At 57.0% G+C, this 24740-nt stretch overlaps 1 protein-coding gene across 4 annotated transcripts in view; it reads left to right on the top strand.

Moving 5' to 3' along the window:
- LRFN5 (leucine rich repeat and fibronectin type III domain containing 5) overlaps positions 1-20226 on the top strand; it is a 44255-nt gene extending 24029 nt beyond the window's left edge. For 3 of the 4 annotated variants that reach the window (XM_050975605.1, XM_050975606.1, XM_050975608.1), the window contains exons 2-3: positions 10074-11481; positions 12472-13974. In XM_050975605.1, coding sequence (XP_050831562.1) covers positions 10094-11481; positions 12472-13384 — 2301 coding nt within the window. In that variant the 5' untranslated portion in view covers positions 10074-10093 and the 3' untranslated portion in view covers positions 13385-13974. Of the gene's footprint in view, positions 1-10073; positions 11482-12471; positions 13975-19822 lie in introns of those variants that run through there. The other variant, XM_050975609.1, reaches the window with a different exon arrangement.
- The last annotated feature ends 4514 nt before the right edge of the window (positions 20227-24740 follow it).

Here is a 24740-nt window from a genome sequence, read left to right as displayed (position 1 = left end):
CTCCCTCTCTGGGCTGGTCTCAGCTTTGGCCTCGGTCTTAATGTTTCACAGCATGCCAGGGGCCACGCAGCCAGTGCCTGTCCTGCCAGGCTGGATTGCCTGGCTTTCCAGATGAGATAACTCGGTGGATTAATTAGATAGTGAAGTGCTAATAGCGATTGAAAAGAGATGTGCTTGCTGTGTGCCCCAAGTTTGGATTTATTACTACTACTTTCTGTATGGCCTATTAATTTTTGATGACTTTAGATAAATTGCATTCAGCCTGAAATAAATTAAAATAAGTGCATATAAATCATGTTCTATTCTTGGCTTCTGCAAAACAAATTTCCATTTCATCTCTTGTTGTCCTTCCTTTATTACATGTATCCTGCCGGCGCGTGTCACCCATTATTGTGATGGAAATGTTTTATCTCCTTGAGATTCCCTGGGTTTGTCTTTGAAGTGTCAGGGCTGCTGTTGACATGGCACATCTCAGATCATCTCAGTAGCTAATTTGGCCACATCTGTTTGATTTACCAGTTAACAAGCCAGACCTAAGTACTAAATAGGTGTTCTTCCACAAGAGCGATCTATGGTTTGTACCCAGTACTCCTTGACATTAAATTAAACTTTAGAACTCAAAATCCAGCTTGTTTTATGACTCACATCCTCAAGTGATGTTCAGGCAAGTGTAGAGACAACCCTAATAAACGCCTGGTTTTAGATAGTTTAATTTACTATATGTTTATGTAAGGGTACAGTGACTAAGAAAAGAATTGGCCTCAGTTATTGCTGTGACGATTGCAGGATATTGTTACGCAGATAATAAATGTCCATCTGGAGTAAATCATTGTTAGTTTACTTTTCATTTAATTTGGTGGGCTGTGCAGGAGCAAGGCCATGGAAGAAATAAGTTATTTTTACAGTGCTTGATAAAACCTGCGGACTGTTGAGGCTTGGAATCTGCTTATGGTTAATCCCCGTTTTCTCTGCTGTGTCGTGCTGGCAGTGTCACCCTGCACAGTGCTGGTTTCTCTGCTTCTGATTGCCCCAGTTAAACTGTGTGTGTTTGGTGGGCATGCTGGGTTTGGCCACAGTGCCCTGGCCAGTGCCTGGCTCCCCCTTCACCCTCTCCCCTCTCCCAGTGTCCCTTGGGGAATGAGAGTGTTGGTGCTTTAAAATGGTGGCATTTGTTGGCAAAGGAAACCTTAAGAATAATTTTATTCACAGATTCATAGATTCCCAGAATCGTTTGGTTGGGAAGGGGCCCTAAAGTCCATCTTGTTCCATGCCTCTGGCATGGGCAAGGACACTTTCCACTAGACCAGCTTGCTCCAAGTCCTGCCCAATCTCACCTTGAACATTTCTGGGATGAGGCATCAATTACCTCATTTTTCCATTATTACATATTAATCACGGCAATAAGTCAGAAGTGGCCAGTGCTGGGTATCCTGAGCTGCTGTAGGGCGGTGTCAGGGTGGAGAGTCCCAGGGAGTTTGGGTGTGTGGGAGGTTGTGTACCCCCCTGTGTGTCCTGGGGCCTGTGTGCTTGCCATTTCTGGAGTCCCTCTCCTGTGCCCCCCTGGCTCCCCTCAGCCCCTCTGGCAGCCACACACAGCTGTGGGGTGTGGGCAGCACCTGGAGGGAAGGGATGGCATCCAGGGACAGGCTGCAGAGGTGGCAGTGGGTGAAGCTCAGCACCCCTCAGCCCCACAGTGACCCTCGAGCACTGTCACTGCTCCATGAGTGTGGAAGGTCACAGCCAGGAGAGAGTGAGCAGGGACAGTGTGCAGGGACAGCACGCAGGTGAGAGCAGCCTGTGCCAGGACAGGAGTGGGTGAGGGGCTGGCACAGCTGGCACAGCTGGCACTGCTGGTGTCCTGCAGCAGTTAGCAGCAGTTTGGGTGTCCACTCTCTGCTCATGGGAGGACATGGCTGGTGCCCTGCCGCCCCCGTGCCCCAGGAGCCTCTGCCAGGGCAACCTGCATGCCAGGCACTGCACCGGGGTGGAGTTGACCCTGAGGAGCCTCTTTTCCCACACCAGTGCTCACCACGTGTCCCTCTGAGTGAGACCTGTGGCTGGAGGGTGTGGGTTGGGTCGTGCAGGGCCCCCATGGCTACCCCACCTTCCCATAGCACCTGGGAATGTATGGATTTGGAACAGAGGGACAGAGGCAGAGAAAATCCCTTCACATCCCTTCCCTTTTGTTGTGTTTTGATGTTGCAACAACAGTTTTTAAAATGCCACAATACCCCAATTCAATACAAATATTTTGGTAAGTTAAAAGCTGCCTTGTTTAAACAATTATTCACTTAGGCCTGCTTCTTTTTGGAAGCTGCAATGCTGGTGTCAGTGCTCAGCATATCTGTGTAATATTTGGTACAGGAACTCCTCGGGAGCTGGGAAGCTTTGTATAGAATCATGGAATGATTTGGGTTGGAGGGACCTTAAGTGTCCTGGTGTTCTGATGTTCCTTAAACCACAATGTGTGTGAGATGCTCTTCAGGGACATCCCCCTGGGCAGAGCTCTGGCCCTGACTCCTGCCCTGCATGGGGCTGTGGGATGCAGGGTGGTGGGTTCAGGGGATGGGGTAGAAGCTCTTGGATGGCACTGGCAGCCCTGGGCTGGGGTCTGGGAGGGCCTGCAGCTGGGCTGGGATCCCTTGGGTGCAGACAGTAGGGCTGTGCTGCTTTCCCTGTGCTGCATACCCTGCAGGGATGATTCCTGGGGGTTGGAGGAAAGGAAGAGGATGGAATTCCTGATGCACATTTTATAGAGGGGGTCAGGGAAGTGGAGCAGCCTGTCCATCTGTCTGTACCTGTGTGTCCACAGAGCCTGGCAGGCTGGCACATGGATCAGCAGCCGGGGTGCTGGTGGCCATCAGGGCACAAGGACACTCATGCGTGGTGACAGACAGTGCCAGCACTATGTGCTGCTTGTACGGGACCTAGGGGAGCATTGGGAGGCTGGTGCTCTCTGCTGCTGGGCTGGGAGTGCCCTGCTGAGCCCTCCTGCCCCAAGGAGCAGGGGATGCAGGGCAAAGAGCCCAGATGGCTCCTGGCTGTGCCTGCAGAGCTGCAGGTGGTTCCAGAGCTCAAGGAGCCTGCTGGGTGTGACAGTGGGGTGGCACAGAGGGACAGAGATGGGAGTGCAGAGCTGTCCCTCAGGCATGGGAGCTGATCTCTGTGTGTGCTTTATCGCAGGACATTTCTCAGGTGCTGCTCTGTTCAGCGCTGGGTTCAGGGCCTGGTTCAGGGCCTGGTTCAGGGCCTGGTTCAGGGCTGGGCTCAGTGCTGGGCTCAGCTCTGGGTTCAGCGCTGGGTTCAGGGCCTGGTTCAGGGCTGGGCTCAGTGCTGGGCTCAGTGCTGGGCTCAGCTCTGGGTTCAGTTCTAGTTCAGGGCTGTGTTCAGGGCTGTGTTCAGGGCTGGGCTCAGAGCTGGGCTCAGTGCTGGGCTCAGTGCTGGGCTCAGAGCTGGGCTCAGTGCTGGGCTCAGTGCTGGGCTCAGGGCTGGGCTCAGGGCTGGGCTCAGGGCTGGGCTCAGGGCCATCTCCCCATCCCTGGAGCAGCAGCAGGTGCCCCCAGCCCGGTGTTTCCTCACGCACAGCTATTAATACCTCACGGAGCTGCAGTCGTGCTCTGCTCTGCTGCTTGACTCATCCTGTGGATCACTCTGGGCTCTGTCTGAGGTACCAGAGCCTTGGTGAGCTGCCTGCACTGCAGCCCGGCGGTGAGGGAGCCCCTGTGCTCTGCTCCCTCAGCCTTTGCCCCAGGACATGGCATGGCAGGAGCCCTCAGTGTGGCTGTGGGGCTGTGCCAGCAGCAGGTGAGCAGGAGCAGTCCTGGAGGGTGCAGGAGCAGTGCTGGAAGGAGCAGGAGCAGTGCTGGAGGGTGCAGGAGCAGTGCTGAGGGTGCAGGAGCAGTGCTGGAAGGAGCAGGAGCAGTGCTGAGGGTGCAGGAGCAGTGCTGAGGGGTGTAGGAGCAGTGCTGAGGGTGCAGGAGGACACTGGCAGTGTGCTGGGGCAGTGCTGGAGGGTGCAGGAGGACACTGGCAGTGTGCTGGGGCAGTGCTGGAGGGTGCAGGAGTGCTGGAGGGTGCAGGAGGACACTGGCAGTGTGCTGCAGGTGTGCCCCACCCTGTCTGCCACTGTCAGGCTGGGCAGGCAGCAGTGCTGGGAGTGCTGGGTGCTCAGAGCAGCTCACTGGGACACGTGTGGGACGTGGCAGGGAGCAGAATGAGGAGGGAGAGTCTCTGGGAATGCTGTGTCTGCAGCCCCGGCTGGGCTGACCCCAGGGTCACTGTGCCAGGGTCACTGTGCCAGGGTCACTGTGCCAGGGTCACTGTCCCAGCGGGGCTGGAGGCAGGGCCAGGCCCAGGCTGGTGTTGGGCACTCAGTGCCCTGTGTGCAGCCATCCTGACCCTGCCCATCCCTCCTGGGAAGGCTCCAGCATCCCTGTGAAATGCAGGACACGGGGCGCTGTGTCAGCAGCAGTGAAGGGACAATGCCCAGAATGTGCCCATGTCCCTGCTGGAAACACTCTGGCTGTGACATGTACACTGCTGCAGGAACCCCGTGGGGCTTTTACCTTGCTGAGCACTTGGCATTGTTTGTGCTGTCTGCTGCAGACAATGTGGAGCAATTCTAAAATAAAGTGCTTTAAAATGAGGATATTCTATTTTTCTCCTTGATTTCTGAACGTTATGGGCATGTTTTTAAGCTGTGTATTGCAAGGGCAAGTGCTGAAGCTGTTTGTTGTGTGGAAGACAGGGAAAACCCAGCAAAAATCCAGAAACTGAACTTTTGAGGAAGGAGCATACATTATGTCAGGAGAGGCATTATCCCTGTATGAGCTGGCAGCACTGCCCCTGCTTCACTTTGGGCAGGTCCTTCATCTTGCTCCTGCTGCTGAGATCCCCAGAGGTCTGAGGGGTTTGTGGCTGTTTGAAGCCCTTTAACTGGGACCAGGGAACAGGATTTCCCAGTCTCATGGCTCCCCATGGGGACTCACCTGTCCAGTCCCATAGCAAGTGTCAAACGTGGTGGCCTTGTGGTGCTGCCTGGTGCTCCTGGATGGTGCTCCTGGCCAGCTCAGCACTGGGTGGCTAGCACAGCCCCCAAAGCAAAGCTCTGGGTGAGTTTCTTTGATTCAAATGGTTTTTTTCCTCAGGAACTTTGTTTCCAATTCAGCAAAACCCTCCAACCTGTTTACAAACCACTGACCTTGGTGAAACTGAAGCTCCTTATTCTCCACTTCACTGGTCCCAGAAGCTGGAATGCCACAGATCCCAGAATCTCCTTTCACATACCACATTCTGGCTTGGCTGGGGGGTGCCTGTGGTGGTGGTGCTGTGATTTCCCTTCCTCCATCCCCAGCAGATGAACTTCATCAGCTTCCAGACTATTTTTTCCTCCATCACGAAACTGAATTTGCAAAGACTCTGAGAATCCTGGGTGGATTCCTTCCCACCCATCCTTCTGGAGGGGTGGGAAGGGCAGCCAGTAGCTCTGTTATGGCCTCAGCAGTGACAGATGATGTCTGAGGCAGGCCCTGAGCTGGCAGCTACTCCAGCAGCTCTTGGTGTGCACACTGGGCATCCCTGGCACACTGGCCATGCAAACAGAAACTGGATGTTGTTTGCTAATTAATGGCTGTCTTATGGATTCTTCTGCTCCCATGTGCTGTGTGATCCACGATATGCAAATGACCATTTGGAGCACTGGGCACACTGGCAGATGCTGCACTTCATGTCCCAAAGAGCAGGAGGCAGAGCCCCCAGCATGCAGCATGCTGGCCACAAGGAGCCATCACATGACGTGGCATTTCAGTCCTGGGTTCCTTGGATCCTTTCCAGGCAGGAATTTCCAATTCATTAGCACTTCCCCTGACCTCTGTGTGCTGCTAGAACAGGTGGGCAGTTATTCCCACAGCCTGCAGCTGACTGGGTGCCAGGCTGTGCCTGCTGCTCGCCCTGGCAGTGCTGCTGGGAACTCAGAGCTGTGCCCTGCCAGGCTGGGCTTACTCTGCCCACTCCCAGCACCTGTCACAGCTTTGTGGTGGGAGTCTGCCCTCAGGAGGTGCTGGCCAGAGGGTCTCTGTGTGCCCCAGGAGGCACCAGGGCTGTTGGGGCTGTCACCCAGGAGCGGGTGGCTGTCACCAAGCAGGAGGCTCCTCTGGAAGCACTGGAAATCCTCTAGTGGGACTCACAGAGCCACGTGTGCTGCTGAGCAGGAGAGTGACCCTGCACCCTGCCCGTGCTGCTGAGCAGGAGAGTGACCCTGCACCCTGCCCGTGTGTGGGCTTGGTCCCAGGCCAGCTCAGGGTTCCTCCTCTGTGCAGGGATGGCTGTTCTGCAGCTGCCAGGGCTGGGGCTGGCCTGTGCCTGGCATCTCTGGGGAGGGAGCTGGGCTGGATGGAATGGAATGGAATGGAATGGAATGGAATGGAATGGAATGGAATGGAATGGAGGTGTGTGTTCCAGAGCTGGGCTGGAATGGAGGTGTGTGTTCCAGAGCTGGGCTGGAATGGAGGTGTGTGTCCCAGAGCTGGGCTGGAATGGAGCCGTGTTCCAGAGCTGGGCTGGAGGTGGGGTGAAGGCCAGAAGACCTGTGGGAAACACCTGGCAGGGAAAGGACCATGGGTGTGTCACCCACTGTGTGGGGATGTCCCACCTGAGAGTGGCCAGGGGAAGGTGGGCAGGGGTGACAGTGCTGGAGGGGTCCTGCCTCCATGAGCCCTGGCCCTGCCCAACACTGTCAGCCTGCTCTGTACCTGAGACATGGGGGGAGGAAAAGTCTTTCTGCTCAGAGACAGGAGCAGCAGTCTGGGGACTCCAGTCCATCCCCTTCAGCTGATGGGGGAACAGTGGGGGGCTCTCAGCCCCTGCAGCCCCTGCTCTCAGCCCCTGCAGCCCCTGCTGGGGCTCACAGGTTCCTGGCTCTTTGGAGACACAGTTCCCACTCTGTGTGACCATGCAGCCCACAGCAACTCCAGCTTAGGTTTTACAGACAGATGAATAACTCAAAATGATCAAATGTAGCAACAGGATGGATGTAAAGAGCAGTATATGTGAGAGGCTTTTTTTGTGAATCACAAATGTCACATGAAGAGTTTGACTACCCTTGTCCTGTTGAAGACATTGAGCAGCAAATGAGCAGTGCCCACCTTCCCAGGAAGCTGGCATTTGTTTTATGTATGAATGCAGTTTCCTTTCTGTTCTGTTACCTTTCAAGCAAGTAACGAGAATCACGCATTGCTTTCATTAGTCAAAAAGGTGTTTTCTTCAATGAGCTCTCAGCCATGTCAGTGCTGCTATCTCTGCAAATTACCTGTGTGGGGGATGAGGTGTGCTGGGAGAGGAGGGGACACATGTCCAGGCTGACTTTCAGCAGGGGTGGGTTTTGATGGCTGTCCTCCTAAGCCACCAGCTCCTGTAGCTGGTGTTGTCTGGAATGTCTGTGGTGGGGCACAAGGCTGCTGCAGTGAGCACTCTTGAGAGGAAATGCTCTGTGTTTTTTCAGCAAGGAGGTGACATGTTTCCCTGCAGCAAGGGGTGATGCCCATGGGGAGGATGGGCTATTCCCATCCCTGCATACCCTGGGGCACCAGCTGCCTCATGTAGATCCAGGTGTGGCTTTGCTGTTTCCATCAGCAGAGGCATCCAGATGCCACATCCTCACTGGTCCTCGTTGCAGTCAGGGCTGGGGGGTGCTCAGCACTCTGATCACCAGCACCTCTCCATAGGCACCCCAAGCTCTGAGGGCTCAGTCCCTCCTTCTAGTTCAGAGTCATTGCAGGTGTATGTGGGATGCACTCGCCTCCCTGCCCAGGTCACTGAGAGGGTCACGGGAGAGGGCTGTCCCTACACCCAGGTCATGGGGGACAGTGCTGGCAGCTGGCCTTGCCAGGGGGGCTGGTCTTGGCCCATTTACTGCAGCCCTTTGAGCCTGATGTTCACCGATGGCATTGCATCCAGCCCTGGTCATATGCTGGGCATTTGATCTGAGGATATTGGCAGAGACAATATCCAAAACTCTCTTGACATCCAAAAAACCCACCTCTGGTAGGTAACTTTGTGGTAACCTTGCCATCCCTGTTCAACATCAAGCTGTTGTTTAAGTCGTTTCATCTTGTAATGGTATTTCCAAACTCATGAACTTGCTGATTTGGGTTCAAGCTTGTGTTAGTCTTGGGTAGCTGTGGCAATGGACTTGACTGAATCCAGGCACATGAGTTTAATCGTAGCCATGAATCTAACTGGCAGCCTTAAGTTAGCAAATTCAAATGAGTGTGGTGTCCCCAGCCAAGGCTTCCCAGGGACCTCGTGGCTGTGCTGCAGGTGCCCTGAGCTGCTGAGCCCGTTCCCATTCCAATCTAGTCCTTACCAGATGTACATTAAAGGAGCAAAGTCCCACCTGGACAGGACAGGTGACAATCCCTGGCCATGGCGTGCAGCTGCTGGTCTGGGAGGTGGCTGGCGGGTGACACCAGTGGGACTGGGGGCTGCAGCAGGCAGTGTCCTTCACTGCTTGGCATTGCCATTCTCCTCCAGGTCCTTGTCACCTGCAGGGCCACCCTGATTTGCAGTGCTGTCATCAAAGTGAGTGCACAGAGCATACTTGAATGCTGCCGTGGCACTTTTCTTTCTGCCGCAAGTCACGGCAGCAAGAATGCTGCTGGTTATGCTGGTTATGGGAGCAGCTCCCAGCACTGCCCACTGCAGCACAGTCTGCTTTGGACCACAGTAGCAGGCTTTTGTTTTTCTAGTGGGAACTCAAAAGTTGGAGTAGTCCTGAATACTTGCAGTCCCCAGAAGAATCAGGAAAAAGTATATTGATTGTGCTGAAAAGGAGGGTTTAGGACTGGTACTTTCACTAATCATTTCGTTGCCTCTGCTTGCACGGCACCACAGATTTGGTTTGGTGTAAGGATGGACTGGGTAACAGGAGCAATAATTGTTCTGACGTTAAATGTCTTTAAATATCAATGACGATTCAAGAGCTCTGGTTCTGGCTAGCTGTGAAACTGTATTTCAGCTGAGCTTCATTAATGCATCTCTGGGGTGGTAATGGGTCTGAGTAATCTGATCTGAGCACATATAATTGTGCCAGTCCCAAAGGGAGCTGAGTGCTTCAGTCTCAGTGTGGAGCCCCTCTGAGCACCCCTGCTCACAATGGCACAATTCCCTCAGACACGTGGGTGCTCTCCAGGGACCGTGCTCCCACCTGCTCCAGGGAGGAGCACCCCCAGCCTCCCAGCCATGCTGGGAGCCTTTGGCACAGTCACAGGTGGGTGACCTCGCTGAGCTGCGTGGGCTCTGCTGCTGGCAGCCCTGCTCCCACTTGCCACGAGGAGCAGGGCTGGCAGTGTGAGCGATAAAGCTGATTGAACTGCTGGGCTTTCCAGGGGGAGCCGGAAAGCTGTGATCAGCTAAAATTAGCCCAAGAGCCATTTTTATTTAGATCTCTGTTGTGGGGGCTTTTCTTGGTTTTTTTGTTTTGTTTTGTTTTTTGTTTTTTTGGTGGGTTTTTTTTTTGTTTTGTTTTGTTTTCTTTGCATTTTTGGGGTTTGAATGACATAAAATCAGCTCCTTCTGAGTTTATTCTGAAAATAGCATTAAGAGCTTAAATGTTCAGTGGAGATGGCTGTAAACCCATTGAGCTGCTGCAGTTTCAAGGCCGCTGAGAGTTTCAGCTTAGCAAGTGAAGCACACATGAGCCACTCCTCATTTTCTATACCTGGACATTTGTCACTATGGCCAGCTGCCTGGGAGGGCAGGGACTCTGCTGGGACGTGGCAGCAGGGTGGGCTCGAGCAGGAAGGGCCCGAGGGGCAGCTTCACAATGGCTTTGTCATTTCTATGAGTGTCAGTGTGTATACATGGGGCTGCAAACATCCTTGACTCTCAGCTGTACTCCTGGCAGGCGCTCTTGTGTCGGGATGGGGGCATGGAGAAGAACCAGGTAACACAGGGAGGGTGACTCGCTGCCACCTGAACTTCAGTTCCATGGATTAACCACAGACTGTCTGTCTTGGCTTTTTTATTATGTCTGTTTTATCTCACAGAGACTAACTGTTGTTTGCTCTCCCTTGCAGGCTCTTGAATCTGTTCTACAATGGAAAAACTGCTTTTGTTTCTGCTGTTCATTGGCGTAGCGGTGCGAGCTCAGATCTGCCCCAAGCGCTGCGTCTGTCAGATCTTGTCTCCCAACCTCGCCACCCTCTGTGCCAAGAAAGGGCTCTTGTTTGTTCCTCCCAACATTGACAGGAGGACCGTGGAGCTGCGGCTGGCCGACAACTTTGTTACAAACATTAAAAGGAAGGACTTTGCCAACATGACCAGCCTGGTGGACCTGACGCTGTCCCGGAATACAATCAGTTTTATCACACCTCACGCGTTCGCCGACCTGCGCAATTTGCGGGCTCTGCATTTGAACAGCAACCGATTGACTAAGATCACTAATGACATGTTCAGTGGGCTCTCCAATCTCCACCACTTGATACTGAACAACAACCAGCTGACTTTAATTTCTTCCACAGCTTTTGATGATGTTTTAGCTCTCGAGGAATTGGATTTGTCTTACAACAATCTGGAAACCATCCCTTGGGATGCCGTGGAGAAAATGGTCAGTTTGCACACTCTCAGTCTTGACCACAACATGATTGACCATATTCCTAAGGGGACCTTCTCCCACCTCCACAAGATGACCAGGCTGGATGTCACGTCCAACAAACTGCAGAAGCTGCCGCCTGACCCGCTCTTCCAGCGCGCTCAGGTGCTGGCAACCTCAGGAATTATCAGCCCCTCGACGTTTGCGCTGAGCTTTGGTGGGAACCCCCTGCATTGCAACTGTGAGCTTTTGTGGCTGAGGCGCCTTTCCAGGGAGGATGACCTGGAGACCTGTGCCTCTCCCACGCTGCTGTCCGGCCGGTACTTCTGGTCGATCCCCGAGGAGGAGTTCCTGTGCGAGCCCCCGCTCATCACGCGGCACACCCACGAGCTGCGGGTGCTGGAGGGGCAGCGGGCAGCCCTGCGCTGCAAGGCCCGCGGCGACCCTGAGCCAGCAATCCACTGGATTTCACCTGAGGGCAAACTGATCTCCAACGCCACCAGGTCCACGGTGTACGACAACGGGACGCTCGACATCCTCATCACCACAGTGAAGGACACGGGCTCCTTCACCTGCATCGCTTCCAACCCCGCGGGGGAGGCCACGCAGACCGTGGACCTGCACATCATCAAACTGCCCCACCTGCTGAACAGCACAAACCACATCCACGAGCCTGACCCGGGCTCCTCGGATATCTCCACATCCACCAAGTCGGGCTCCAACGCCAGCAGTAGCAATGGGGATACTAAAGTCAGCCAGGATAAGAAGGTGGTCGTCGCGGAAGCGACGTCTTCCACGGCTCTGCTGAAATTCAATTTTCAGAGGAATATACCTGGGATACGTATGTTTCAAATCCAGTACAATGGTACTTACGATGACTCCCTTGTTTACAGGTAAGGCAGCCCCAGCCTGCCCCTGTGGGACCGTGCTGGGTGCGTGGTGCTGCCGTGTGGCCCTGGCCTGGGCATCCCGTGCTGGAGTTCCTGTGCCATGCCGTGCCAGCTGAGCAGAGCACAGCCCTGGCAGCTCATGGTGCGAGCCTCAGGAAGGACTCATGCCATTTCTACTCACAAATGGGAAAATTACTTAGCACGGTGTTATTTTTAGGTAATCCAAGTGGACCTCTAATCCTCTGAACTGATCTGAGGAAGGTTGTGAAGGTAGATGGATTAAATGGTGCCTAATGTGCTCAGCTTTGTGGAAGCACATTAGGAGGGAGGACAGTGTCTGTGAGCATGTTCCTCACAGCACTTTCTGGTGATGCCCGTGCTGGGGAAGTGCTGGGGGGCTCTGTGCTGCCAGGAGTAGCTCTTGCACCCTTCAGCACTGGCTTTGCTTGGTCACTTCTGTGAATTTCTTTATCCATTACTAGGCCAAGGGGTGCTAGCTTTAAACTGAAAGAGGGTAGATGTAGATCAGGTAACTGAAAAAAATTCTTCCCTGTGAGGACAGTGAGACCCTGGCACAGGTTCCTCAGAGAAGCTGTGGGTGCCTCATCCATGGAAGTGTCCAAGGCCAGGCTGGACAGGGCCTGGAGCAACCTTGTCTGGTGGAAGGTGTCCCAGCCCAGGGCAGGAGGGTGAACTAGATGGTCTTTAGATGTCGCTTCCAGCCCAGGCCATTCGTGATCCTGTGATTCCATGTTTTTGGTGTGGTGGTTCTAATGGGGGGCTCTGCCATGCTGAGCTGTGCCAGGGGCCTTGGCAGCGACTGCTGCTACATGGAAGGCCGGGCAGGAGCTGCTGGGGGATGGAGATGAGCCCCACAGGGACAGTGGGCACACAAGCCGTGGTGGTGCCCAGCATGGCCTGGGCTGCCCCACAGGGTGGGAAGGTGCCGCTGTGTCCACCAGGTTCATTCACACTGGTTTTCTTCTCCCCCAGAATGATACCTCCCACGAGCAAAACCTTTCTGGTCAACAACCTGGCTGCGGGGACGATGTACGACCTGTGCGTGCTGGCCATCTACGATGACGGGATCACCTCGCTGACGGCCACCAGGGTGGTGGGCTGCACGCAGTTCACCACCGAGCAGGATTACGTGCGCTGCCACTTCATGCAGTCCCAGTTCCTGGGTGGGACCATGATTATCATCATCGGTGGGATCATTGTGGCGTCCGTGCTCGTGTTCATCATCATCCTCATGATCCGCTACAAGGTGTGTAACAACAACGGGCAGCAGAAGGCCACCAAGGTCAGCAACGTGTACTCGCAGACCAACGGCGCTCAGATCCAGGGCTGCAGCGGGGCGCTGTCGCAGTCCATGTCCAAGCAGGCTCTCGGGCACGAGGAGGGCATCCAGTGCTGCAAGGCTGCCGGCGACGGCGCCGCGCAGTCGCCGGACACCGGCTCCGGCCAGGACTCGGCCACCACTACCTCGGCTTTGCCTCCCGCCTGGACTTCCAGCGCTTCCCTGCCGCAGAAGCAGAAGCGAAAGTCGGGGCCAAAGCCCGGCAGCGAGCCGCAGGGCGAGGCGGGCGGCGGCGCCGAGCCCCAGAACTCGAACAGGAACAACTCCACGGCCCTGCAGCTGGCCGGCCGCGCCCCCGACGCGGCCCCCACGTACAAAAGAGCACAATCCAAGCCAAGTAAGTTCCTGACGCTGCCGGCCGACGCGTGCCGCGCCAAGCGGCGGCGCTCGCTGGGCGGCGAGCTGCTGGAGCCCCGCGGGGCCGGCCTGCGCTCCAAGCGGAGCATGTCCATGAACGGGATGCTGCTCCAGGCAGACTGCGCCGCCGCCCCCAGCGGAAAAGCAACTTTCTCCAGTTCTGAGTGGATATTGGAAAGCACTGTGTGACCTGCTTTTTTTTTCTTTTTTCTTTTTTTTTTTTTTTTTCAAATTTTCATTTTAATTAAAACCACCAAACGTTGTGTGAAACTCCCTTTCCCAGGGAATTGGATTTGGATGTCCACTGCTGTCTCGCTGATTAATGGCTTGTTCATGCGGGGTTCTGTATAAACCACCCAGTGCACACGGGGGTTTATTTAGTTTTCGTTTGGTTTTATTTAATATCGAAACCGAAGGCAACATTCAGAGATTAAAAAAAAAAAAAAAAAAAGGAAAAAAAGATTAAGGGGCGAAAAAAAGCACGAAACAGCACCAGTGCCTTCCCTGCTCTAGGACTGGCTTCCTGGTTCTGCGGTAGCAGAAAACAAAAGAGAGAGTTTTCACAGAAAAAGCCTTTTATAAAGGAAATGCAATTTCCTCCAAGCTAACAAGTAATCACTTCTGGATCAATCAGTAAAATGATATTTTTTAAACCGGTCAGACTGTATATTTCTTTTCCGTGACAATGGTGTTGCCTTTGTTTTTAGGCAGATGCTGTACAGGAGCAACAACGCTGTGTTGTTATGTTGTGTAAAATAAAATATTCACTCGGTACGCCAGCCAGCCTCGCGGTGACTGCCCTGCTGGAGCGGGGCCGGGCCTTGGTGCTGCAGAGCTCCCGCCTGGGGCTGCCGGAGCACCAGGAGGCACCAGGGCGCGGGGCCTCTCCCTTCTGCCGGCTCTGGCTGGCCGGGGCTGGGCTGCGGGAGCACTGGGATCCCACAGCCTGGCCTGGCATCCCACAGCAGCTCTCCCCGAGAGGTGCCTGAGCTGGGATCCCACAGCAGATCTCCCCGAGAGGTGCCTGAGCTGGGATCCCACAGCAGATCTCCACGTCCCAGGGTACCCAGGCCTCGTGCAGGCAGTGCCCTGTCCTGTCCTGCAGCCCTGGGCTGGGAGCGGGGCTGGGGCACCTTGGGGTGCAGGGCACAGCTGAGCAGGGCTGTGAGTGGGGCCAGCAGGCGGCCAGGTGGGCAGGCAGGTGGGTAGATGGGCAGGCAGGTGGGTAGGTGGAAGGTGGACAGGTGGGTGGGCAGGTGGTCAGGCAGGTGGGCAGATGGACAGGTGGGCAGGTGGGCAGGCAGGGCTGCAGCCAGCAGGGTCACAGCCCTTCAGCACCTCAGCTGGTCGGGTGAGGATGGCCATCTCCTGCTGTCCTAGACTCCTGGACCATATTTCTTCTGAACTTTATGGTTTGGTCCAGTTCTTTTCAGTCCCTGAGTGCATTGAGGGCCTGGAAGATGATGGTCTCACCTTTGAGCTGCTCTGATTGTGGGATAGAGTGATTTTGGGCCATTCTGTGGGGACAGAACCCCACAGCAGCAGGGGACAGCAGGTGCAGATTTTGTTGTGTGGATGGCAGCTGCTCTGCTCACTGTAGAGGGAACCCTGCAGTTAATATTAATTAAACTCATATGGTCATCATATTCAAATTAGAGACAGCTTAACTCTGAATATTTGAGCATTGTGCATTCTCAGATGCCAAATAACAGGTTCAAGATGGGCTTTGTGGCCATAAAAGTGAGAGTATAGTTAAATTTTATACCCTGTATGCTTGGGGGCACAGTAACTCGGGTGGGTGCCTGAAGCCAGCCTGGCTCCACCCGGGGCAGCAGCCAGCCCCAGGGCAGTTGTGGGGGAACATCTCACAGTGGGGAACAGCCCCTGGCACCCCACCTGTGTCCCTGGGACTCTGCAGTGAGGGGCTGATGCTCTTGGCCAGTGTGGGTTGCTCTGAGTGATGTTATTGTTTGCCACAGAAGAACAAAGTCAATGAGGGTGGTGCAGAGGACCTAAAAGGAAGAGGCTGCTTCTTTTCTAGAAACCCTTTTTGCTTCCCTTGGGAAATGCAGAGACCAAATAGGAAACAAAGCCTCAAAATGAGAAAACCTGCTTCCTGCTGGAAAAGTTTAAAAAGGTACAATAAATCCCTCCTTGGATTGCTCTGGCTACCCATGAGCACTGCATGAACAGAAGGGAGCTGTTAAACACGTGCTGTGGGGGCAGGGGTGGCTGTCCGGGGTCTGGCAGTCTGATGACAAGGGCTTTGCCCAGTGTGGGTCAAACATGGGCCCCAGGGAGGGACTGTGCTGGCAGAGGCACCTTCCCCCCAGGCTGGGGTACAGGGAGAGTGTCAGAGGTTTGCTGTGCAGTGGTTGGGTTTTATTTATTTTAAAATCATGCATTTTAAAAACATCCAATGAAAATGCTTTTATACGTTGTCTAAAACTGGACCTAAATCTGTGTGATGTTTTGTGAAAGTGCTAAAATACTAATGGTGTCTTGTGGTTTAAGGAAGTTTATTTTTATATTTGTAATTTTTCACTCAAAGGAATAATTTTCTAAGCACTGCAGCTGATGTTGTGTCCACCGTGCCTCTGTGTCAAGCAGTGTACAGGGACCATCTGGCCCTGTGTTTGGTTTATTTCTGCTGATAGTGCAGGAGAGGGCATCTGGGCAGCCAGGGCTTCCTCTCGTGCCAGCCTCTCTCCCTGGCTGACAGGATCATTCATCCCTTGGGAATGCCCTGGGCATGGAATCATTCGTTCCCACTGGAATAACTCTGCAGTGGGACATTTTTATTCAGGCTCGATTCAAAGTGTGGGAAACCTCATGGGGGAGGAAACTCTCTGTCCTTTCTGTTCTGCAAAAACCACAGGTTGCCAGCTGTGAGACAGTGCTGAGATGCTCCTGGACCAGAGTGACTCCAGGTTATTTCCCCCAGCCTGCAGGAACTCCTCAGCACAGGTGGTGGAACGGGGTGTGATGTGCTGTGCCCCAGCATCCCCCCAGCTCTGGGGGGCTCTGCAGGGACTGAGCCCGGGGTGCCTCCCTGCCCTCGGGCATGGCCTGCCTCGCTGAGCTCTGTGTGCTGCTGCTCAGCCAGGGATTGTCAGGGATTTTGGCCATGAGAGGGTCTTTCTTCACGGGCCCTGGTGGAGGAGGAACTCTGCAGGAAGTTCTTGGCTCTTCCTGCAGTGCCTGGAGCAGAGTGTGTGCCCAGGCCCTCTCTGGAGATGGGCTCTGTTGGGCTGGGCTGGGCTGGGCTGGGCTGGGCTGGGCAGAGCTGGGCTGGGCTGGGCTGGGCTGGGCAGAGCTGGGCTGGGCTGGGCTGGGCTGGGCTGGGCAGAGCTGGGCTGGGCTGGGCTGGGCTGGGCTGTGCTGGGCTGGGCTGGGCTGGGCTGGGCTGGGCTGGGCAGAGCTGGGCTGGGCTGGGCAGAGCTGGGCAGAGCTGGGTGTTGTGCCGTGTCTCTGTGCCTGTGCTGCCCTCCTGCTGTGTCCAGCTGTGTCCTTACCCTGGGTCCATGGTGCTGCTCTGCTCTGCTGCCAGCGTGGCTCTGTTTCTGCAGCCGTGCCAGCCCTGCCCTGTGCCCACTGGCTCAGTGGGGAGGGAGCTGCACAGCCCAGCCCTGTGTGCTGTGCATGGGGAGGGGACACAGCTCCTGGCAGCCCCTGCCCAGTTGGGAAGGGCCTGGCACGCTGCCCCAGGAGCCCCAGAGCTCCTGGCACGAGCTGCTCTCACCACTCTGGCAGCAGAGCTGCTGGAGCCTTGGTACCAGCAGCACAGGGTGCTCCTGCCTCCTGGGGACCATCACAGCCCTGCTGGCATTGCTCTGGGAGTGTCCCAGACCAGCAGAGTAGCATGGAGCTGTGGTGGGTGGGCAGGCCTGGGCAGCTGTGTGTGCCCCCAGAAGGTGCAGGAGGGCCCTTGTGCCATGGCAAGAGTGTGCCCGAAGCCACGGTGGGCACCAGCACAGAGAGGGGCACGCTGCTGCCTTGGCTTCAACCCAGGAGTGATGGCTGCAGCTGGCACCAGGATCACCTCCCTGCCCATCAGCCATGGGGAGCAGAGCCTCAGCCACGCTGGAGCTTTGGGGGTACTGAGCAGTGCCACTCACGTGGGTGAGCTGTCAGCCCTGGGGTCTCTCAGGAGCATTCTCCTCCCTGCTCCATGGTGCTGCAGCAGCCACCCAGCTGCCCGGTGCCTTCTCCTGGCAGAGATGTTGGTGTTGGTCAGAGCTCTGGTTTAGCAGCAGCAAACTGGCCAGCCTGTAGGGTCCTGCTCACCAATAACGTGTTTCTCCTTCTCCCCTTTGCAAGTGTGTGCCCAGCTGGGTGCTGGGTGCTGGGCCTGGGGCAGAGCCTGGGCTGCCAGACCACGCCGTGCTGCATTGCTGTGTCACCTCAGGTAGCTTCCAGAACTGCACTTCAAAAGTGTCTGGGTCAGGAATCTGAGGGGTGAGCCCGGGCTGGTGAGCCTGGCTTGCTGTGGGCTGGCTTTGCTCCTGCACTGCCAGGCTGCTGCCCTGGAGGCACCTGCAGCCCTGTGTGCAAGCTGTGCCACCTCCTCTGCAGGGGAAATTCCCCTGGGAGTGAGGAAAACCAGCCAGGGTTGGAGCCCAGCGCCCTCGGTGGGCACACAGGGACCCCACCTGGCCTGTGGCCGGTCTGTTCTCTGGGGGCACCCAAAGAGGAGTCTGAGGTGGGGCCTGGTTGGTGCCTGCCCATGGCAGTGCCACACCTGCACTCCCCCAGGTCAGTGGGGCTGTGCTGGTGCCAGGGGAGGCTGGTGCAGTGGGACCAGGCGAGGAGGTGGAACAGCTGCCCCCTGGGCTGTCCCTGTGCCCTGGGGCAGGACAGTGACAGGTGGCACACCCTCGTGGCAGTGACCTTTCCTCGTGCACACGCCTCAGGGAGGTGGGTGCTGTGCCTGTGCCTCTGCTGCTCTGCTCTGGTGTCCCCAGCTCTGTGTGACCCCTGGCAGTGTGCAGAGCTGGAGCCCTGCCATGGGCAAAGGACTGGCCTGGGCAAGGGCAGAAGCAAATCGAGAAAATGGAGAAGTCTCTGGTTCTGGGACAACGAGCTTTGCTGGTTCTGCTGGGGGTTCTGGGGGTTGTCTTGTTGGATTTTCCTTGAAGCAGCAGCAGCAGCAGGGGCGCTGTGCCTGCACTCCCTGATGGTGACAAGACTTGTGGCAGAGGTGTGGGTGGGGACACTGGGTGCTGTTAGCCCTGTTTCTTGTTAGCCCAGTCTCCTGCCAGCCCAGTCTCCTGTTATCCCAATCTTCTGCCAGCCCAGTCTCCTTCCAGCCCAATCTCCTGTTATCCCAATCTCCTGCCAGCCCAGTCTCCCATCAGCCCAGTCTCCTGTTAGCCCAGTCTCCTTCCAGCCCAATCTCCTGCCAGCTGCCATGCTCTGCTGCCCCAGCCCCTGCTGGGCACATGGCACCAAGTCAGTGGATGCCAGGGCTGAGTGCAGGGTCTGCTGCTGCTTCCTGCCCGGGCTGGCTCTGTGGCAGGTCCTGGGACCCTCGGTGCAGTGCCCAGCTGGCTGTGCAGCAGTGCTGGGACCCTCAGTGGGTGCTGTGCCCAGAATGGCCCCTGGCAGCTCCTGGTGGGTGCAGTGCCCAGGCTGGCCCCTGGCAGCTCCTGGTGGGTGCAGTGCCCAGGCTGGCCCCTGGCAGCTCCTGGTGGGTGCAGTGCCCAGGCTGGCCCCTGGCAGCTCCTGGTGGTTGCAGTGCCCAGGCTGGCCCCTGGCATCCTGGTGGGCGCAGATGGCCCTGGCCTCGGTGGGTGCTGTGCCCAGAATGGCCCTGAGCTTGGTGGTGCAGTGCCCAGGCTGGCCCCTGGCAGCTCCTGGTGTGTTGCAGTGCCCAGGCTGGCCCCTGGCAGCTCCTGGTGGTGCAGTGCCCAGAATGGCCCCTGGCAGCTCCTGGTGGTTGCAGTGCCCAGGCTGGCCCCTGGCAGCTCCTGGTGGGTGCAGTGCCCAGGCTGGCCCCTGGCAGCTCCTGGTGGGTGCTGTGCCCAGAATGGCCCCTGGCAGCTCCTGGTGGTGCAGTGCCCAGGCTGGCCCCTGGCAGCTCCTGGTGTGTGCAGTGCCCAGGCTGGCCCCTGGCAGCTCCTGGTGGTGCAGTGCCCAGAATGGCCCCTGGCAGCTCCTGGTGGGTGCAGTGCCCAGGCTGGTCCCTGGCAGCTCCTGGTGGGTGCAGTGCCCAGGCTGGCCCCTGGCAGCTCCTGGTGGGTGCAGTGCCCAGGCTGGCCCCTGGCAGCTCCTGGTGGGTGCAGTGCCCAGGCTGGCCCCTGGCAGCTCCTGGTGGTGCAGTGCCCAGGCTGGCCCCTGGCAGCTCCTGGTGGGTGCAGTGCCCAGGCTGGCCCCTGGCAGCTCCTGGTGGGTGCAGTGCCCAGGCTGGCCCCTGGCAGCTCCTGGTGGTGCAGTGCCCAGGCTGGCCCCTGGCAGCTCCTGGTGGTGCAGTGCCCAGGCTGGCCCCTGGCAGCTCCTGGTGGGTGCAGTGCCCAGGCTGGCCCCTGGCAGCTCCTGCTGTGGTCCCAGCTCAGCGTGGCCTCGGCCATGGGAAGGGCTGCTGCTGCTCCTGTGCCCTCACTGTGTCTGTTCTGTCTCTTTGTGCAGAAGCCGGGGCCTCTCCGCAGGACACCAGCCCTTGTGCCCTCCCTGAAAACGCTGCCAGCGCTGCTGCTCCTCGGCAGAAATCAATCCGGTTCCACCTGTCCCAGGACTGACCTCTGGCTCACCCTCCGACTCCTTTACTTGAAGCTGCAGCCCAGGCCCTCCAGGTCGGCTGCCTCGAGAAACTGTCTTCCCCTCACAGGTTTCCCAGCTCCCATCTGCCACTTGAAGTCTGAAATTCCTGTTTTTTCTGGTGTCCAAGTTTTTTATAACTAAAAATTATGACAAAAATCTGGTGGCAACAGCTGCGGTCCCCGTCATGTTCCATGTCACCAATGGTGAGGTCACGAGCTGTAAACATGGTAGCTTCAATCACCTGAACTAATAAATGTTTTACTACAATGGCATGGGCATGGTGATTGATCCAGGGGCTGTGCCCGACAGGTTGGTTGATCCAGAGAGACTCCATAGTGCCCGGGTCTGTGCCCACAGGGACCCCGTGGTGCCCGGGTCTGTGCCCACAGGGACCCCGTGGTGCTGGGGTCTGTGCCCTCACATGAACCCCATGGTGCCCGGGGTCTGTGCCCACAGGGACCCCATGGTGCCCAGGTCTGTGCCCACAGGGACCCCGTGGTGCTGGGGTCTGTGCCCTCACATGAACCCCATGGTGCTGGGGTCTGTGCCCTCACATGAACCCCATGGTGCCCGGGTCTGTGCCCACAGGGACCCCGTGGTGCTGGGGTCTGTGCCCTCACATGAACCCCATGGTGCCCGGGGTCTGTGCCCACAGGGACCCCATGGTGCCCAGGCTCCAGGTGCTCAGTGAGCTGTGTGAGCTCGGGCTGGGCACTGCCAGAACCATGGTGGACCATTGCTGTGTCCCTGGGCAGTGAGCTCTGTGTGTGTCCCTGGGCAGTGAGCTCTCTCTGTGTCCCTGAGCAGTGAGCTCTGTGTGTGTCCCTGGGCAGTGAGCTCTGTGTGTGTCCCTGGGCAGTGAGCTCTGTGTGTGTCCCTGGGCAGTGAGCTCTGTGTGTGTCCCTGGGCAGTGAGCTCTGTGTGTGTCCCTGGGCAGTGAGCTCTCTCTGTGTCCCTGGGCAGTGAGCTCTGTGTGTGTCCCTGGGCAGCGAGCTCTCTCTGTGTCTCTCTCTCTGTCTCTCTCTCTCTCTGTGTCTCTCTCTGTGTCCCTGGGCAGTGAGCTCTCTGTGTATCTCTCTCTCTCTCTCTGTATCTCTCTCTCTCTCTCTCTGTATCTCTGTCTCTGGGCAGTGAGCTGTGCCTGGCTGCAGCCCTTGCTGCCACTGGCCCGGGGTGCCCAGCTGGGTCAGGCAGCCGTGCCACCAGGGAGCTGCCTGGCTTTGCCCCTTGGTGCTGGGCACTGACAGGAGCTTGGGCAGAGGGAGCGCTGTGTGCCCTTGGGGGACAGCCCTGGGGCTTTCCCACAGAGCCCCCTCCCTGTGCCAGGAGGGCAGCCCGGGCTGTGGTGGGTGACAGCACTGCAGGCTGCTCCAGCACTGTGCCAGGAGTGCAACAGGGCAGCAAAACACAGAGCACAGGGTGCCAGGGCACTGCAGGCTGCTCCAGCACTGTGCCAGGAGTGCCACAGGGCAGCAAAACACAGAGCACAGGGTGCCAGGGCACTGCAGGCTGCTCCAGCACTGTGCCAGGAGTGCCACAGGGCAGCAAAGCACAGAGCACAGGGTGCCAGGGCACTGCAGGCTGCTCCAGCACTGTGCCAGGAGTGCCATGGGGCAGCAAAACACAGAGCACAGGGTGCCAGGAGTGCCACAGGGCAGGCAAAGCACAGAGCACAGGGTGCCAGGGGTGCCACAGGGCAGGCAAAGCACAGGGCACAGGGTGCCAGGGGTGCCACAGGGCAGGCAAAGCACAGAGCACAGGGTGCCAGGAGTGCCACAGGGCAGGCAAAGCACAGAGCACAGGGTGCCAGGGGTACCACAGGGCAGGCAAAGCACAGGGCACAGGGTGCCAGGAGTGCCATGGGGCAGCAAAGCACAGAACACAGGGTGCCAACAGTGCCACAGGGCAGGCAAAGCACAGAGCACAGGGTGCCAGGAGTGCCACAGGGCAGGCAAAGCACAGAGCACAGGGTGCCAGGGGTACCACAGGGCAGGCAAAGCACAGGGCACAGGGTGCCAGGGTGCCCCAGGCGCTCTGGGGCAGTGTCAGCCCTAAGAGGACAGCCTGGGCTGGGGGGACAGCTGGGGACTGGCCTGGGACTCTCATGCTGCCCCAGTCCCTCTGTCCACACAGCCTCTCCTTGCTCCTCTAACAAGACCAAAGGGGTTTTGGGGACTTTTTTCTTTTCTCCCTTGTCAGTGTTCCATCTGGCTCACAGATATAATGAGAGCTTTCTCAGAACCACGGTGAATCAGCCAGCCCTAACAGAGCTTCAGCAGAGCAGATCCCAGCTCTGGTGTGTCCTGTCACCAGGCCTGGGCTGCCAGATGGGCTCTCCTGGTGCCACTGCTGGCCCTGTCCCGACGGGCTCAGCTGGGGCAGCTGGCTCAGTGACTCGCCTGTGGCTTGTCTGTAGCAGCAGAGACATCAACACCTCCCCAGGACACAGCAGTGCATGGAGAAGGAGAGCTGAGCTGAGCCAGGAGCCTCGCCCATCAGGTCCCTCCTGTGGTTCCTGCTGTGATGCTGCACAGAGAGGATTCCCCCAGGATTCACCCCGACACTGGCAAGGAGAGCCAAGGCTCGTGCCTGTGTGTGAAATCCAGCGCTGGTGTGGCCCCACAGACCCTGGGGAGCTGCTCCACGGCTCAGCCAGTGCACAAGTGCCATGCTGAGGGGGCACTGCCAGGGGACAGCCCAGGCTTTGGTCAGGATTGGGTCATCTCTCTTTTCCTCACCAAGCCTGAGCAGTGATGTCCTGGCCCTGCACAAGCCTGGGTTTCCTGTGGATTACAACAGCAGGTTCTGCTCTTCCCTTGCCTTGCTGGGCAGTGCCAACGGGAGTTTTCAGATTAAACCTTGTTTTCACAGAAATACACAGATTATCGTGGTCTAGCTCTGGTTCTGTTGGTTCTGTTTTCTTCCTTTTTAAGTAGGGGAAAATTATTGGAGAAAAACTTTGTGTTCAGAGACAAATGACATCCCAGAGCAGATCGAGGAGAATCACTCTGGGACACCCCAGAGCAGATTGAGGAGCATCCCTCTGGGAAGCAGGAGCTCCAGATGAGGCTGGATTTTCAATGGAGGTGTAAATCTCCTTTTCCTTATCTGATGCAAACAGCAGTCAAAATGAGCAGACACTGCTGACAACTTCTTTGGTCTTTTTCTTTTGGTTTTTGTTTGGTTGGATGGGAGTTTTTTGTTTGCTTTTAATCTCATGGAAACGTTAGGAAGCCATGGAAGCACTTCCAGGCAGCACATCCCAGTGGTTCAGGGTGCTGGGTCCTGGGGCAGCACAGAGCTGCTCCTCTGGTGTGCTGCCAGCTGGGCAGGGTGTGTGGGCATGGGGGAGCTGCAATCCAGGACTGCCAGAGCATTTTATGGAAATCTGACAAGCAGAGGTGGCAGCCAAGGCCAAGCTCACTGCAGGGCACTAAAGGGGCACTCAGGGGTGGGAAAGATGCTCAGCTGGGCACATCCTGCTCAGTGGGCAGCAGCACACTCTGGGAGCAGGGACAGTGCCCTTCCTGATGGCCCAAGGAAGCAGGAGAGCCCCTGGAAGGGCCCTCCTGGGAGCAGTGTCACTGTGTGAGCCCTGTCCTGTCCCTGGGGCTGCCCATGACAGGCACAGAGACAAGGGGGGACCCCCAGGGGTGCCCTGGCACAGACACCTGAGGAGTTTTGGGGCCAGTGGGAAAAGTGTTGGATGGTGGGTCAGCCTTTAAGGGATCATGGGGTCCTGGAGATTTCTCCATAAACTCTGTGTGTGTGCACAGGACTGGAGCAGGGCTGGCTGGGAGTTGGCACATGCCATGGGATGGCATTGTCAGCCTCCTAAAGGAGACTCCCTGGCTACCAGGCAGGAGAAGCTGGGTGAGATCAGGAGGGTGCCACCACAGTGCTGTGTGCATAATGGCACAGCAATCCCTTTTCCCAGTGACACTGGGAACAGCCCAGTCCTGCAGAGGGATTCCAGGCTGCAGAGTGCACCACCACCTCTGAGCTGATGCTGCTGAGGGCACTGACTGCCCTGCTCAGAAACACTCATTCATTCTGAGTGGCCTCAGACTCATCTTCCTTATTTAGCAGTGTTCATCCCTGAAAAATCTTCTGACTCCTGAAGTCCTACAACCCTGCTGAAATCTGAAATAGATGGAATGGAATCTGTCTCTGGGCTGGTGTCCTGTCACTGTCTCAGAGGGACAGTGTGGGTAGTTCACTGTTGGGCTGGAACCTTCCCTGAGCTTAGGGAGATGAGCAGTTTTTGTGCCTCAGCATTTTGAGCCAGGGCTGCTGGAGGGGCAGGGGAGAAGAAGGACTCTGGTCCTGCTGCTCTGCAGCTGTGCCCAGGTGGCTCAGGCTGGGTGTTGGGAGAAGCGTCCCCTGGCAGAGGGCAGGGAGGGCAGTGTGTGACACCTCTGTCCATGGGGTTTGTGGAAACCAAGGGGGTAAAGCTCTGAGTGACCTGAGCTCTGAGCAGGGACAGGGCAGGGACCCGGGGGTCCCAGCCAGGCAGGGCATGTTTCTGGGATCCAGCATAGAGCAGGGCAAGGGGGGTTCACCAAACCCTGCACAGGAGGGCATGGCACTGCCTTTGGGAGCTCAGGTGGCACTGGAGTTACCTGCCTGATGCCAAACAGCCTCTCCTTCCTCTCCGAGTGTTCCACGCTCCTGTGCCATGTCCAGGGCGATGGAGCCTGGTGCCAGCTGAGGGGAGATGAGGGCACTGGGCACCAGCTGCCCATCCCATCCCATCCCATCCCATCCCATCCCATCCCATCCCATC

The sequence above is a fragment of the Serinus canaria genome, chromosome 5, assembly GCF_022539315.1.
Source record: "Serinus canaria isolate serCan28SL12 chromosome 5, serCan2020, whole genome shotgun sequence".
NCBI classification, from domain to species: Eukaryota; Metazoa; Chordata; class Aves; order Passeriformes; family Fringillidae; genus Serinus; species Serinus canaria.
This window is presented reverse-complemented; position numbering and strand designations above follow the sequence as displayed.